General features: G+C 40.7%; 1 protein-coding gene across 2 annotated transcripts in view; it reads right to left on the bottom strand.

The window, feature by feature from the left end:
- USP3 (ubiquitin specific peptidase 3) overlaps positions 1-15,229 on the bottom strand; it is a 107,100-nt gene that overhangs the window by 26,669 nt on the left and 65,202 nt on the right. For both annotated transcript variants that reach the window (XM_004716293.2, XM_045294940.1), the window contains exons 4-8: positions 9,822-9,905; positions 6,249-6,330; positions 4,908-4,990; positions 3,513-3,626; positions 1,100-1,213 (exon numbers count right to left, since the gene is read on the bottom strand). In XM_004716293.2, the coding sequence (XP_004716350.1) occupies positions 1,100-1,213; positions 3,513-3,626; positions 4,908-4,990; positions 6,249-6,330; positions 9,822-9,905 (477 nt within the window). The remainder of the gene's footprint in view (positions 1-1,099; positions 1,214-3,512; positions 3,627-4,907; positions 4,991-6,248; positions 6,331-9,821; positions 9,906-15,229) is intronic.

Genomic DNA, 15,229 nt, shown 5'->3' with positions numbered 1-15,229 from the left:
TAACAGACATATTCAAACCAACTGTACTTGCACAGAGGCTGAGTATGAATAAGGCCCTTAGCCAGCATACCTCCCAGAGTGAGAGCTGTAAGAAAGCCCCACCTCCCTGCCTCATCTGGACACTGTCCAATAATCTTGTACAGTGACCAGGCTTTATCCTTAATACGAGCTCCAGATCCAAGTCCACCCCAGAGAAAACATAGTCACTGGAGACACTGGAGTCCCTGGAGACAGTCTCAGTTAGGTGCAAACTAGACACAAAGGCATCCTAAATTCACTAACAAAATAGAAGAGCTCAGTGCATCAGGAATCCTCCCCCCACCCCACCCCCGGCTCCATGGCAAGTTCCTCATTTGGGTTACCTTTTCTAAACGGTCTGTTGCTTCACGAGTAGGAATACTAACCACATGTAAAACTAACCAACTAAAATCTAAATCATACTCACCTGAGCTATAGAAACAAAACTAGGCAGAGCTGTGCATCTATTTAGATGAAAAGTAGCATTCTATGGAATAAACCCATCATAAGCTTTCTAATCTCCCAATAAACAGTGAGGGAACCTGGTCACAGTGATCATTAAGGAGAACAGTACAAAGTCGGTGCGTGGATCTCCTGTGAACAATTACTGTTAACACATCTACTATAAGCCAACTCCCCAAAGATGCGAGTCCTAATTCTGGTCGTAACATCTGTTAGGTGCGTGTGATTGAACACGCTGCTTCCCTTCTGTGTGTTCTTCAGAAGGGGTCTAATGCTTCTGCAGCTTAACTAAAAGTTTGTTGTTGTTTTTCATGACAATCAGGTATAAACTGATATTAGGAATATTGTATTAAATCCAAGAATTAATTCTGAAAGAACCAAGGAAATGCTGTCTAGTCAGTTTTCTTCTACAAAACACCCTGCTCTCTGTAGACCATTTCTAACATGAATTACTTATACTGACGTGTCTGTTTACTCAGATACAGTGAGTTTCTGCTCTTCTCAAGCAAACAAACCAGCATAGATTATTTAGCATAGGAGCTCATGAAAATGGCTGCAGCAACAATAAAAAGACCAACACTAAATATGCTTAAATATCCCTCATTAAAGTAATACTCACCTAAAATTCGGCATAATCTTCCAGACAACATAGAATAAGGACTCTGGGCTAAATGCAGTCTGGCTGCCTTGCCAAAGAGCACAGAGAGTCTTTCTAAACTCCTCCACCAAAGACCTGGAAGACAGGAAGGGCGGGTGGAGGTCAGGCATGAATGAAGGAGAGGCTGCAGTGTCAATCCACAACGTGCAGGCGCAGAGCAGATCAATCAAAAGAGTGGGTCTTTTCTGAACTAAGTCTGATGGTTAAGTGACATCTCACAAACCTATATAAATAGCACTAACTGCTCATAAAACGAGTTCTTTAGTCCTATGAATTTTGAGGGTGCCAAGTATTTCTATACTTGTACCCTCTGAATTAAAAAAAAATTTTTCCCAATAAAGCAGTGGTTAAGACACAAGGCAAATTATTTAAGAATGGAGATTTCACCATGAACAAGTTGAATAATTTAACACGTTTTTCCCCAGAAACTCTTTGAAAGTTTCTTTTGTGTCTCAACCCTCCCTAGGGAGTTGGTGCAGGCCTCAGACTGTGACCACCTCGGCCTCACGAAGTCTGCCTGGTCGCACACTCCAGCAGGCTCAACGCCACAGCTCGGACAGCTTCCCCATGACCACTTTTATTCCGGTTTCTCCAGTGTCCAGTAGGGCTCTTCTTCTGAATGACCTCTTGTCACTCCAAACCCAACGGGTACTAACTACTTGAGTACCCACTCTCTGTCGCTGCCCACCACCCTCTTTGTACTGCCCCTGGTGGCCATTCTCCTCTCCTTTCACAGGAATACAGCTTCCATTGCCTCTGCGGGGCGAATGACCTCCGGGAGAGAGAGCTGAGTGTGTCCAACAGTGCCTGAAGATTTCCTTGATGGACGAAAGCCCTTCTCGTTGCTCTCGTCCTCCTTCCTCCCTGGCGGCCAGGAGGACGACCTGGTAGGAGAGCACCACACTACCTGGGAGCATAGGGCTAAGAACTCCAACCTGGGGTGGTGGAACAGAAAGCTGGAAAGAGTCTAAAGACTTGGTGAAACCACCCTAGACAGATGACCTCCAAGTTTCATATGAAAGAATAAATCACTGTTAATTTGGGTTTTCTACACAAGTAGCTAAAGGGATACTCTTCCTCAAGTTCAATGGCCCACGTCGAGCAATAAAACCATCATACTCTTGGATGCCTAATGATAACCCAGAGAATCTCACTGTCTTTCTTCCTTTTTACCACTTGTTATCCAATATGTCCCTGAGACACCAGGGTTTTGACTAGCCAGGTCTGGAATCTACTTCCTGTGTTTGGGGGATTCCCCACTGTACACATCTTGGTGAGTCAGGACCCACCTCGCACTGTGGAAGCTGAGAAGTTAGACAGCTTTCCTTGTCGCCAGGACACACTACATGTCCTGGACTCTGCCCATCTGAAGCAAGAAGCAGTGGCACAAGGAAACAGGGACAGTCTGAGTCCTGTCAGGTGGCAGTGGTGGCACCAGCTTCTGTCACTGTGGTGCTGGCGGCCTACACCCCAGCCCAGGTCTTCTGCCATCCAGCGGCAGTTAGCTCATCAACAGCCCTTCAACGGATTCCTTCTCTTCCTAAAGTGGCCCAGAGGCACGTACTGCAGCATAAAACGTAATCCTGAGTGACCTTCCTACCAGAGTGCTACTGATTCTTCCCGGGACTTCTGTACCCGAGACGTTTTATTCTCAAGCTCAGTGCTTGCCTCTCCAATGAAGACTGTGGTGCATGGCCTCCCTGAACACAGGCACTTCTAGGTTCCTCTCATGTGCTACTTCCAGGGAGGCCATGCCACCCCTGCTCCCCCACATTTGGGCTCTGTTCCTACTGCCCATGACTCCTCAGCCACCCAGGCAGGACAGTGTCAGGTTAACAGACACCTGTTCAGTGTGGGGGAGTGCAGGCGAGCATTAGCTACGGATCCGTCAGTCTTGCTGTCAGTACTGTTACGGAGAAAACGCCCCCTCAGAGTCATGGCCCAGGATAGAACTTTGGAACCTGAACTAAGTCTGACTACACAGAATTTGAATACAGAGCTGCCCCGGAATAATCACTGACCCACTTCCCCCCTCTTCATCGTAACTAAAAATTAACTGCTTTGCCTTGAAATTAAATTGCCCGCTACAAATATATTTTTTATCCAAGACAAATTTACCTACAGAATGTCACATTGACTAATGGGTAGAACTGTACTTCTTTCATACACAGATGTTATCATTTTCAGGATACCCCAATTTGAAAAGCCACAGTAAGTAGAATGCTCAGTATAATAATTCCAGTACCCACTAGATGCTTCAGCACAATCTTTAGGGAAAAATTAAATTTTTATTTGTGCTATGCAACGAAAGCCGCCTGCACGAGTCCTTTGTCTTGCAGCTCAAAGCCAGAAAGAGCCCACTCGCATAACTCACACGTTGTCATCCCCTTGGCTCCTGGTGTGATATGTCCGCCTTCCTGCTGTTTTCCCGTTCCTTAGCTCCACAGCAGGCAGTTCTTTGAAATAACAGCAAAACTGCTCAATGTTACTATTTAAAAGGGAAAGGAAGAAAATTATGTGATAAAGAATTTAATAGGGCTGTGAAGAAAGTTCTAGAAAGTCTACAGATAAGAGTTCGAAAATGTAATCATTCAATTGTCTCATTTAAATTGCATTCAGTGAAATCTCTTGTCTTACTCTTCCTCATTAGCTCCAAGACAAATACTGTAGACAGATGGCCAAACTTTTACTCTAAAAAAAATTCAAACCCCGCCCCCTCAAAGTGCTTATTTCTAGGTATTCAATATTTCCTTAGGAAAGAGACCATGGAACTAAACATATCACTTAGATATACTATACAGTCACGAAGAGCCCAGGTGGCCCTGTGGGTTAGGCAATGGACTGCTAACTACAAGATCAGAGGTTCAAACCCACCAGCTGCTCTATAGGTGAAAGAGACTGTCTGCTCCCATAAATACTTAGTTTTGGAAATCCTATGCAGGGTCATATGAGTGGGGATTGAATCAAAGGCAGTAACAGAAATGAGAATTCTTCTTTGAATGAAAATGCACAAGCTGAACAGCAGTGTCTTTCATGGAGAGATCAAATAAGGCACCTGTGCCTCTTAGCCAGGTGACTAATCCTACCGTCATTTACTCTGGCCTTTAAAACCTTGTTAAAATCTAAAAATGACATAACTTTAAAAATAATTTCTTCTTACGTCAACCTTGATGTTTAGATCTTTAGAATGAAAAAAAAAAAAATACTAAAGGAAACCTGTGAGCCTTGGCTAATGATTGAGGTAGGCTCTCTGGACAGGGGCTCCGGAAGCCCCAAAGCTGGCAAACTACAGCTCACAGGCCAAATCCAGACTTCAACCCGTTTTTGTACAGCCTGTTGTTTGTACTTGGGCAATCAGCTCAGATGGCGCTTTACATTTTTAAAAGCAATTTTTTTAAAAATGAAAGAAAATATGTGACAGACTGTATGCAGTCTACGATGACTAAAATAATTTACTCTGGCCTTTTACAGAACATTTCCTGACCCCCTGCTTTAGCCTAATCAAAACGAGAAAATACTAATAACAGTGGCTAACTTTTACTGCTAGGCTCTACACATTTTATACCAATGGTGTTATATATTTCTCCCAATTGTCCTATGAGGTAGGAAGTATCACTCCCATTCTTACTGATTAGGAAACAAGGAAATAAGGCAACCTGCCCTGCCAGCCTCAGGGCAGGAATAAATGGCAGAGCCAGGATCCAAACTCAGGCCCTTTGTTCTTGACCATGCCATAAGGAACAAAAACCAGACACTTAAGCTACAGTACCTGAGTGACTGAAGAATGGCATTCATAAAACATGTGTTCCCCAAGTTCCGGAGGCCAGTGGCACAGATGGCAGTGGTGCTGCCCTGTAGAGGGGACAGGGAGAGCGGTCATTAGCAGCACCAGGTGAAGGCCAAGTATTTCTATTCAAAGTCTAGCAACCGGACAATTTGGAATCGGTCCTTTTCCGTGCAATGACTACCTCATATATAAACTCTTTCTCTTCTCTATGTTAGTGATGAGATAGTTTTAGGAGGCTGCTCTCAATTCTTGGCTTACTCTTAATGGGAGTAGCATGGAGTTTATGAAGAAATCTGCATTAATAAAGACTAAAAAGTACCTACTGCAAAAACAAACAAGCAAACAACACAGACAAGTCCTTTAAAAAAAAAGCAACATCTAACACTAAATGCCTTTTAACCCTCCATTAAAACTACTAGAAGTTGAAAATATCTAAACACATATGCTCCCAAGTATTTATGTCCCTAAACATTTAACTCTAAGTCATGCATTAATGATCAATCCATGCTTTCCCAGCAAAACACATACACCTTGGAAAAGTATCTGAACTTCTCATAACAACCAAGGCTTGGTTTTCCGGTTAGCTCTATAAATGTACTATGTAATCTGAGTGCCACACGAAGAGATGAATTGACACCCCTCCCCCATCCCAGAGCACATGTGCCCATTCATTATTCAGGTAACTACAAGAACACTCTAGCTCAAAACAAAACAAAAAAAAAAAGAACACTCTAGCTCTTTCACAAAATCGTAACATGTCAGTTAAGTGCATGTCCAAACATAGTTAGCATGCCAGGAGAGGGATAGTTGCAGGGTAAAACACAGGTTCATCTGAGCATACTTAGCGATCTTTAAAACTGTGTTAATCTACTGATGACTGACACACCATTAAAACTGATGTAGATTACCAGAAAGCGGAGGTACATTCTATGCTGATAGTACATAAATGAAGTCCTAAGAAATAAAATTCACTAAAATTTCAGAACCACACAGCTTGCATTAACAATCTCTCACAGAAGGAAGCCAGGGTGTTTGAGTGTCTAGAGAGATGGAATCAGGGGAGACATGAGCAAGCACTCAGAGAGCACCGCCTTGTGTGGCAGAGCGGTGCGGGCATCTCCATAATGGGAACGAGGCCAGGACAGAGGCGCTCCCGGGGTTCTCACCTAAGAATCCTTAGTACAAGTGGCAACCATTGTAGAACATATGCTAAACTCAAGACCTCTACAAAAGTCCAGAAGGCAACATGGTATGTTAAGAGTTGTAATAAAACAGTGACTAGATCCCAACTAATGTATATTTGAATAAATTTTAATTACTTACATTTACTTTTAATAGTTTGCTGTTTAATGATGAGTTTTCCAATACTTTTCTTTTTCTATGCCTATCGGCTGTGAAAGCTGAGCTATTAAAACACAAACACACAAAACACAGAGATAGATGGTCAGAAAGACATTAATATATACATGCTACACAGCAGGTTAAGGAATGAACTTCAGATGCCCTAATGGTCTAGGGCATGGGGCCCTGCCTGGCTGCTCTGTCAACCATGAAGGGGCACATTAGGCCCACAGGGCCCCACAAATAATTCAAAGTCCTGGAGGATGCCACTACTTGGAAATCCCACTGCTTTCTGTGTGGTTGTCCACAGCTCCTCCAGCAGGGGTGGGACCCTGGCTGGAAGGTGCCACCACCAGGTGCTTCCCAGCAATGCTAGTCAGCCAGGTGGAGTCCATGAGACACTCCCTCTGCACCACCACTCTATCTGCCTAACCAGACCCTGGTCTGACAGACAGAATATTCTAAGATTGAGCATTAAGTCTCAAATCACGTGTTACTTTGTTCTTCATTTTGATGTCAGTCCATGGTTGGCCAGATTTTCTATGCCTGGCTCACTGATTAAACAGATTTTTTTTTCAGTTGATGAAAGAAACTGTATTTTCTTAAAACGTAAAATAACTGAAACACCTTGGATTTAAGTTTTGTTCTGTTGCTTGTCATCTTTGACACTTGTTCAAAGTGGCTTTCCTTCTTTTAGTCTGAACGCAGCAGCCTGAGTTCTAACCAGGAACGGACGCAGGGGCAGATACAGAGACCCAAAATACCTACTTGGTCTGCAATTGCTCACAGATAACTGTGAAGCAGGAGATTCCTGTGGTGACTTATACAACACCAGTGTGGCCACTCTTATCTTACTCACCTGATTCTTCATTAGAAAAATGGTCATCTTCAAGCAGAATATGTTTTCTGCCATTTACATTTTTTAAAGGAAAGACTACCATCTCAATCCCAAGGAAGCTAATCAAAACTAAGCCAAAGGTAAAAGGGCATTCGAGAATGTGCTCGTGTTACGTAACTTTCAGATCTTCCCTTTCCTGAGCACTTCATCTGGCTAAAGATGCCACAGACAGCTCGCTTCCATGCTCATCCCACTGAGAACGGGACTGTACAGGTTATGTCCTTTGTTAAAATATTACCAGCATTTAATCTATGGTGAAAGTCACAGCTTAAAAACTATTGATTGCCTTTGAGTTTTACTTAACCTTAGATATTCCCCAAATTATCTAGAACAGCACTGTCCCTGGAATGTTCCCCAGGGACACAAATGCTTTCTCACCTGGTGGTCTGACACAGTAGCCTCCAGCCACACCTGGCTGCCCAGTAGGGTGACTAAGGAGTGGAATGCTTTATTTTATTTAGGTTGCACCAATTTAAGTAGTTACATATGGCTACTTCCATTAGAATAGGTCTAGAGAGAGAAGACTACCACCACTCTGGGAAAACACTGCAAGAAAAATAGAAAAGCCTGTATTTCAAAGTCAGGTGCTTTATTTATAGAGCTCAAAATTGAAAGTTAACTGTAGGATACACACATATATTATGTATTTGTGCGTGTGTTCTATCTCTCTCTACCTATATCATCTATATCTATAGCTATAATCTTATGATTCACCTTCTCCCCTCACTGAATTTGTGAAGAGGCAACTTACCTCAGCAACGAGTGAAGAAATGACTAACTTAGCACAGCACTGTGTGGAATCTGGTCTCCTCTTACCCTTGGGTTGCCGATACTCTGAGACACATGTACCCACAGCTCTAAGTCATATATCTCACTTGGATATTTTGGGAAGCAAAAAAATGACGTTTCCTTTCCATTAGCCTGACACTAATGATGGGAAAGAACTGGCAGTCTTAGAAGTTTGTGTATTTAATCATGAATATATCTTTTAGATTATTTCCTCTGATACATAATTTTAAAGTGACCCTTTAAAGAGTGGAAAAGGCATTCTAATAAATTTTACGCAAAGTGTTTCTTCGATGGAGAAAGGTGTTGGAAAATGGTGTCGATCCAGAATTTCTGTGCTAATGATGATTTGCTATAGAATACCCTATGCAGCAATAGCTGAAATGAATGAAATCAATAAAATTTGCTATTACATGATTAATAGTTCCTTAAGCACTGGTGGTACAGTGGGTGACATGTCAGGCAGCTAACTGCAAGATGAGCAGTTCAAATCCACCACTGCTCTGCTGGGGAAAGATGTGGCTGTTGGTTTCCACAGGGTGACTACGCGTTGGAACCAACTCCACAGCAATGGGTTAAACTAGATTCTATCATCATCTATTAAGTGAGCTATGGCTCCATCTTCTGTAGCATCAAAGGCTATTTGGGTGTCTATTTACTGCTTGGTTTTTTAAATCAGTGGATCTTACCTAAATAATTTGGCTAAAGTAAGAAAAGTCTATTCACATAATTTCTTGTTGATGACAAAGCATTTCATAGCTCTTTTGTAACTTGAAGCTATATATTGCCCCATCCTAAGAAAAAGAACTAGAATGCTACAATATCATATAAATGCAGAGTGGACAACAGTATGACCAGTAAGCCCAATTTTCCTCTAAAGTAATGCTCAGTGTTTCTAAGCAGACCTCAGAGGACACTTGGCATGGGTTTTCTCCTGTCAAAGGTAACTCTGTAATGGCTTTACCTGTTTTCTGTTCTTTCCTTGTACCTAGCACTTCCCTCACAAATTGAGTACCTTGTACGTTGGAGGGCAATAGCGAAAAAACTCTTGGGCACCTGGATCTAATTTATGACAAGTATTAAATTAAGTAAATGCAGAGCTGTGCCCATTAACTGTGGATTTAGTTTCAAATATCTAAAACCAAGGCGTACTTTATCAAATTTTTTGACCCCACTGAAAAGATGATGTGTGGAACATCCATCACTATCACAATTGTAAAATAGTGCAGTCCCTCTGAAAAACAGCGTTCAGGAGGTGCCTTAGACAGCTGGGCGTAGAATTCCCACCTGAACCAGCCCTTAGTATACACCCAAAGAAATGAGAGCAGGAACACAGCGAGACACGTCTACATCCACGGTCATTACAGTGTATTACTGCCATAAGAGAAAGAAAGTACTGATACAGGCCTCTTCGTGGACCAATCTTAAAAAAACATTACACTGAGTGAAGTCAACAAGAGGACAAATATCGTACAGTTCCACTTATGTAAAATATCTAAAATACAAAAGTATAGAGGGACCAGAGTTTATTAGTGGCTGCCAGGAACAAAGGAGCTTCACCCAGCTTCAGTGAAGGGTTGTGCTGGCTGCCCAGTAGAATGACAGTAGTTAACTCCATTGAAATGTACATGTAACAAATGTTGAAGTGGTAAATGTTCTGCTAAAAACATTTATACCACAATCAAAGCAAATCAAAACAAAAACCTGGATAAAGTGAAAGGTGGGGAGGGAAGTATCAATGTTTGGCAAGCAGGCAATACACGACCAATGCACTCAATGGAAAAAAAACGGCAACATAATGATGTAAGCATTGAAATCACAAACAAAACCCCAACCCCCATCTCATTATTTCTCCAAGGCCCAGCACTCACTTTTCCAAGTTCTGAAAGTGTTCTCTGAGTTTCTGTACCAGTCCCAGCTTGGTGTCATTAACCACGAAGTCATCACAGCGATAACTGCAAGGAAAATACTTATCACCGTGTGTAGAGAGCGGGAAACCACATCATGAAGTCAGAGAGCCCCTGGGGGCCAAATGACCTGCTGGCTCTGCAGGCAGTGGCTGTTGGTGGGAAGTTTAAAGAGGACTTGGAGTCCACAATGGAATGCTTTTTGAGTCTTTCAAAATTCGTGTAGGCATTGAAAACTAGCTATTTTTCATAATTTTATTCAAAATTTCTCCTTCAAAAATCAAATAAGCTGTTACATGTGTTGCCATTCTTTTCGGTGCTGCATAATGCATGAAAAATGAAACTAAAAGCAGCAATTTATGCAACATGAAACCCAAAGCGTTAAGATGATAATTCCCAATAGAAACTGGTGAGAATTTGGGGAGGTGGAGAAAATTCAATGAAAAACAAAGAAAGGTAATTAATATTCTGCAAGGCTTCGTACCACTAACAATTTGTAGTGATACTGCATGGGAAAGCCGGACGGCTAATAAGAAAGAACAAAGAAGGAATGTCTTTCCCTCTGGCGTTGGGAAGAAGACTGAGTATATCAGGTTTATTCATGAACAAATCTGTCTGAGGCACCAGGGCGGCAAACACTGTCCCGGGTACTTCGGGCATGCGATCAAGAAGGGTCACTCTCTGCAGCGGGACATCATTCTTGGTAAAGTGGAGAGTCAGCCAAAAAGAGGAAGACCCTCAAAAAGATGAACCGACCCCATAGATGCGACAATGGACTAAAACAGAGCAACAGTCGTACACAGGGCAGCTTTGAGTTTGAACTGTCTGGAGGGCACTAATGACAAGGGGAATATTGGAATTTTTAAAAAGAAAAGGGAAAAAAGCCGTAAACATTAACTATAATTAAAACACATTGAATTGAGATGAGTTGGGGAAAGCGAATCCTTTCCCTCTGAGAGACTAAAACAAAAGTAGAAAATTGACGTCAAGTTCCTTGAAGAAAGAGATTTAAATTTAAAAAAACCTTGAAAAAGCCTGATACTGTAGATATGTGTTTTAGCAAGTCAATAAGCAATTAAGATAAGGAATCACACATAATAAATTTTAACTTGTACATCAGCATCCGGGGATAAGGCCAATTTTAACAAAACAACTTAGGAGTCAGCACCAAGATATTTTCAGAATGTAGTTCTGTTTAAAACCACTTAATATAGCTACAGCAGAATAATGAAAATAACACTGTCTGTCTGAGAAAACAGTATTTTGATAGTACAACAATTAGTAAAAATTAGGTAATCTCTAGCAGAATCCAAAGCACTTCTTACATATCTGAAACCACCTGTAATAAAATGAGGCATTTGGGGAAAATGTTTAAAACAAACAAATACACACACAAAAAAAACCTGTATATCTTACAGAATTCAAAAATTTTAGTGAATGACTTAAAAAATGTATTTACAATGTTATATTTAACAAACACCCACTCCAATTCATTAACCTCAATCAAAATTTCTCTACATACTCTCTGCAATCTCAAGGTCAGTCTCTTAACATTTCTACAAAGAACAAAAGTAATCTTTCAAATGCTGGGCAGTTGGTCGATGATTCAAACATGAGTAGTAATCGCAAGAAAATACATGATCAATTTTATGACGAATACATAAAGGAATTAAGTTGGTGAAAAAGCTTAATTCTTTGTATCCTCTCGTCTCAGCATAAATGTTAATTAATCTGGGCTCCTCCAATTTCACTGAAGAGATGGCTGTGTTGCCATGGTTCTCCCTGCCTGTGTTTTCGTTTTATGCATGTAGTTCCTATAAACCAGTACTAAGTGTTCAGCACTAAAACAACTCCAAATGCTAATGTTCATCTGAGACATGTAACCTCAGAGCAAATTAAGACTACCTCTTCGTGTACATACAGAATGCCACTATTTCTAATTGAAAAAAATGATCACTCAGCCTACCCCCCCACACACCCGCCAAAAGTGGTTGCTTTATATACAAAAACAAATCATTTCAAATAGTCAAAGAATTGGCTTGCTTATTAAAATAATTATTTTTGCATGTCCTGGGTTCAGCCTGGGATATAAAATCACATTTGTTACAGCCACGTAGATTTCTAGTCTTCCTCCAGCCTCTGCTAATCTGGCTCAGTTGGGTCTAGTCATTCCTGCCTCTGAACTTGACTGCTCCCTTTACTACAGTACATAAGCTGCTCTGGTCTAGAGCAGCGCTAATGTGGCTGGTACAACTAAGTAAGTGGATTTCGTTTTTAAATTAATATAAATTTTCACTCAATAACAGAGCATTATAAAACATCTCCCACAGAACACAATGATATTGTTTAGATTAAAACTAATATTTGAGGGAGCTTCAAAAAGTTCATGGAAAAGTTCCATTTTTTAAAGTTTATTTGTTAACCAAATTTATGAGACCTCGTTGTACTTCACTTTTCTCATTGCCTCCTGAAAAATGTTGTGTGTGTACTGGGCCAATGGGTCCTTTCTAGTATTACATGTAATATACCATCAATCTCATTCAGGTCAATAGACTGATTCAGTTCAAATGATTTTGTTCTGCAACAATAAAACACTGTCACAGGCTCATTTTAAATATTCCATGCAGATAGCTTCAGCTACAGTGCTATCCAGGTAAACCAGAATTGGTAATTAATACATTACTAGCATGGTGGGGAGGGGGGGGGTGAACTTCCAAATTAAAGCATACTACTGAGACAGACTAAAATAGAGATACTGTAAAGACTCTAAGATGGTTATTTTAACAGAGAATGGCAATTACAGTTTGTTGGAGGAGAGCAAACTGGAAAAGCTATTAGCGTAAAAGAAAGAAATCGTGGCTGCTATTAAGAGGCATTTTCAGCAAATGCATGTTGTGCGTGCAAGAGTGTGTTCATGCAGGCAAGCACACAGAGGAAGACTGCGCTTTGCAGGATTCTGAGGCTGTGACCTTTCAGAAGCAGATCGCCAGGTACTATTGAGTCGGTTCAAACCACCCACCTCCCAGGAGTCGGTACTTAAATATGAACAACTGCAGCACCCAGAGACTCCAGAGCAAACACACATTAATGTAACAGAAGCTACAGCCAGACAAACACAACTGATGACATTAGTCACGACAGTAGACTGAAATGGATAACAAAAAACAAACTCATCTTACAAAAATTTTTAAAAATGTGTGAGCTTGTGACTTTGGCCAGCTTATATTATTGCACTGGGTGACCATTTTCAGATTGAGAGATGAAAAAAATAAGACTCACAGTCAAACAAACCTTGTTTTTAAATTAGGAAGTAAAGATTTGAAAGAGTATTTCACAAAAAGTGAAAGATGTGAGTACTAAACCTTTCTAACGATATCACAGAGCAATTAATTCAAAATTTGGAAAATTGTTAGTACTTTAATTTTTAGTTTTAGCTAAGTTTTACAATATTAGAGACACCAACTAATTAATACTTCAAGTACATTTTCTCAAATAACTTCCAAATTTGACAGCAAAAAATATCTATTTGTCACCTTAAGAAACCATATACTTCATATTTTAGGTATTTTTATACTATTACTTAGAGCTAGAAATGAAATCTTGATGAAGGCAAATAATGAGTCAGCTATGTCAAAGTAAAAGTATTATATTAATGAATTGGAATCATTTCCCTAATTTGATCCACTGTGTGGTACATATTAAAAATATTTGTGCTCATCATGATCCCAATTCTACCTTACAAATCCGGCTAGACCAGAGGGTCTACACTGGTACAGAGAAGAGCTGGAAACACTGGGGACCCAGGACAGACAAACCCCTCAAGACCAATAATGAGAGTAGCAATACCAGCAGAGTAAGGGGAAGGTGGTGGGGAGAAAAGGGGAACAGATCACAACAATCTACATATAAGCCCCTCCTGGGGGACAGACAACAGAAAAGTGGGTGAAGGGAGACATCGGTCGGTGTAAGACATGAAAAAATAATAGTAATTTATCAGGGGTTTGTGAGGGAGGTAGGTTGGATTAAAAAAAAAAGAGGAGCTGATACCAGTGTTCAAGTAGAAATAAAATGTTTTGAAAATGCTGATGGCACCAAATGTACAAATGTGCTTGATACAATGGATAAATGTATGTATTTTGATAAGAGCTGTATGAGCCTCCAATAAAATGATTGAAAAAAAGAAAGAAAAAAGAATTTGTGCTCCATTTTTTGGAAGTAGACTATCATGGATACAGTTATTTAAGATACAGTTAATTAAAATACAGTTATTTAAAAGGGTTCACCATATGCGTAAAGCTACAAGTGATCACTGATTTATAAGATTGTTAAAATAAATGTAAGAAAATGAATTTAACAATCTTGTGTTCTTTGCCAATGCTCATTGCTGGAGACACGGAAAGTATCAAAAATTTACTGTACTTCTAGCTCCAATTCAGGATTTTCTTCAAACAAAAGGAAGAGCTGCCGATATTTAACATTAAAAAAGTAAAACACGACCCATAGCACTACGGGGACAACACTGGAGATACAGTGTGGGAATTGTACCTGATCTGTCTCCATCACACTGAGGCGAAACAGTAAGGGCATGCAACAGAGCAGCCAGGGAAGCAAAGCAATAAAGTTCCTGGGGAAAACCAAAAACAGTCTTTCGGCCCAGGGCATGGCACTCCATCACACTCAACCGGAAAACATCCCTAATGGTCAACAAACAGACCGGGAACTATTTATAGGCTTTTCTGTCATTCATTTGTTGTTGTTTTGTGCTTATTATTGTCTCTACAAGTCTATCTAGATAAGTAGGTCGTATAAACAATCTGGATGAGAAAACAACAGGACCAGTGGTTGGAGGGGGGGTGGGACACACAGGAGAGAGGGGAGCAAGGAAAAGGAAGGGGGTGTCAACAAACCCAGAGACAAGGGGACAACAAGTGATCTACAATCGATGGCTAGGAAAGTATAGGATGCCTGGTGAGGCTTGATCAAAGGCAATGTAGTCGAGAGGAAATACTGAAACCTGAATGAAGGCTGAATATGATAGAAGGACAAGAGGAAAATAAAAGGAAATAGAGGAAAAACCAATAGGCAAAGGACATTTATACAGGTAGAAATATAGGCATGTACATATGTAAGTTCATTTATATATATGATAGGGAAATAGATCTATGTACATCTATTTATAGGTTAAGTATTAAGGTAGCAGACAGACACTGGGCCTCTTTCTTCTCAAGTACTCCCTCAATGCAAGAACACTTTGTTCTAATAACCCAGCATTCTGCGATGCTCACCTTCTGAACAGGTCCACTGGAGACAAGATGGGTGCATAAACAAATGTGGTGAAGCAAGCTGATGGTGCCTGTCTATCAAAAGATATA

This window comes from Echinops telfairi, unplaced genomic scaffold (assembly GCF_000313985.2).
Source record: "Echinops telfairi isolate 266 unplaced genomic scaffold, ASM31398v2 ScPeMD7_4048;HRSCAF=4782, whole genome shotgun sequence".
NCBI lineage: Eukaryota > Metazoa > Chordata > Mammalia > Afrosoricida > Tenrecidae > Echinops > Echinops telfairi.
Note: the sequence above shows the minus strand (reverse complement) of the source record. Positions and strands in the feature narration are given on the sequence as shown.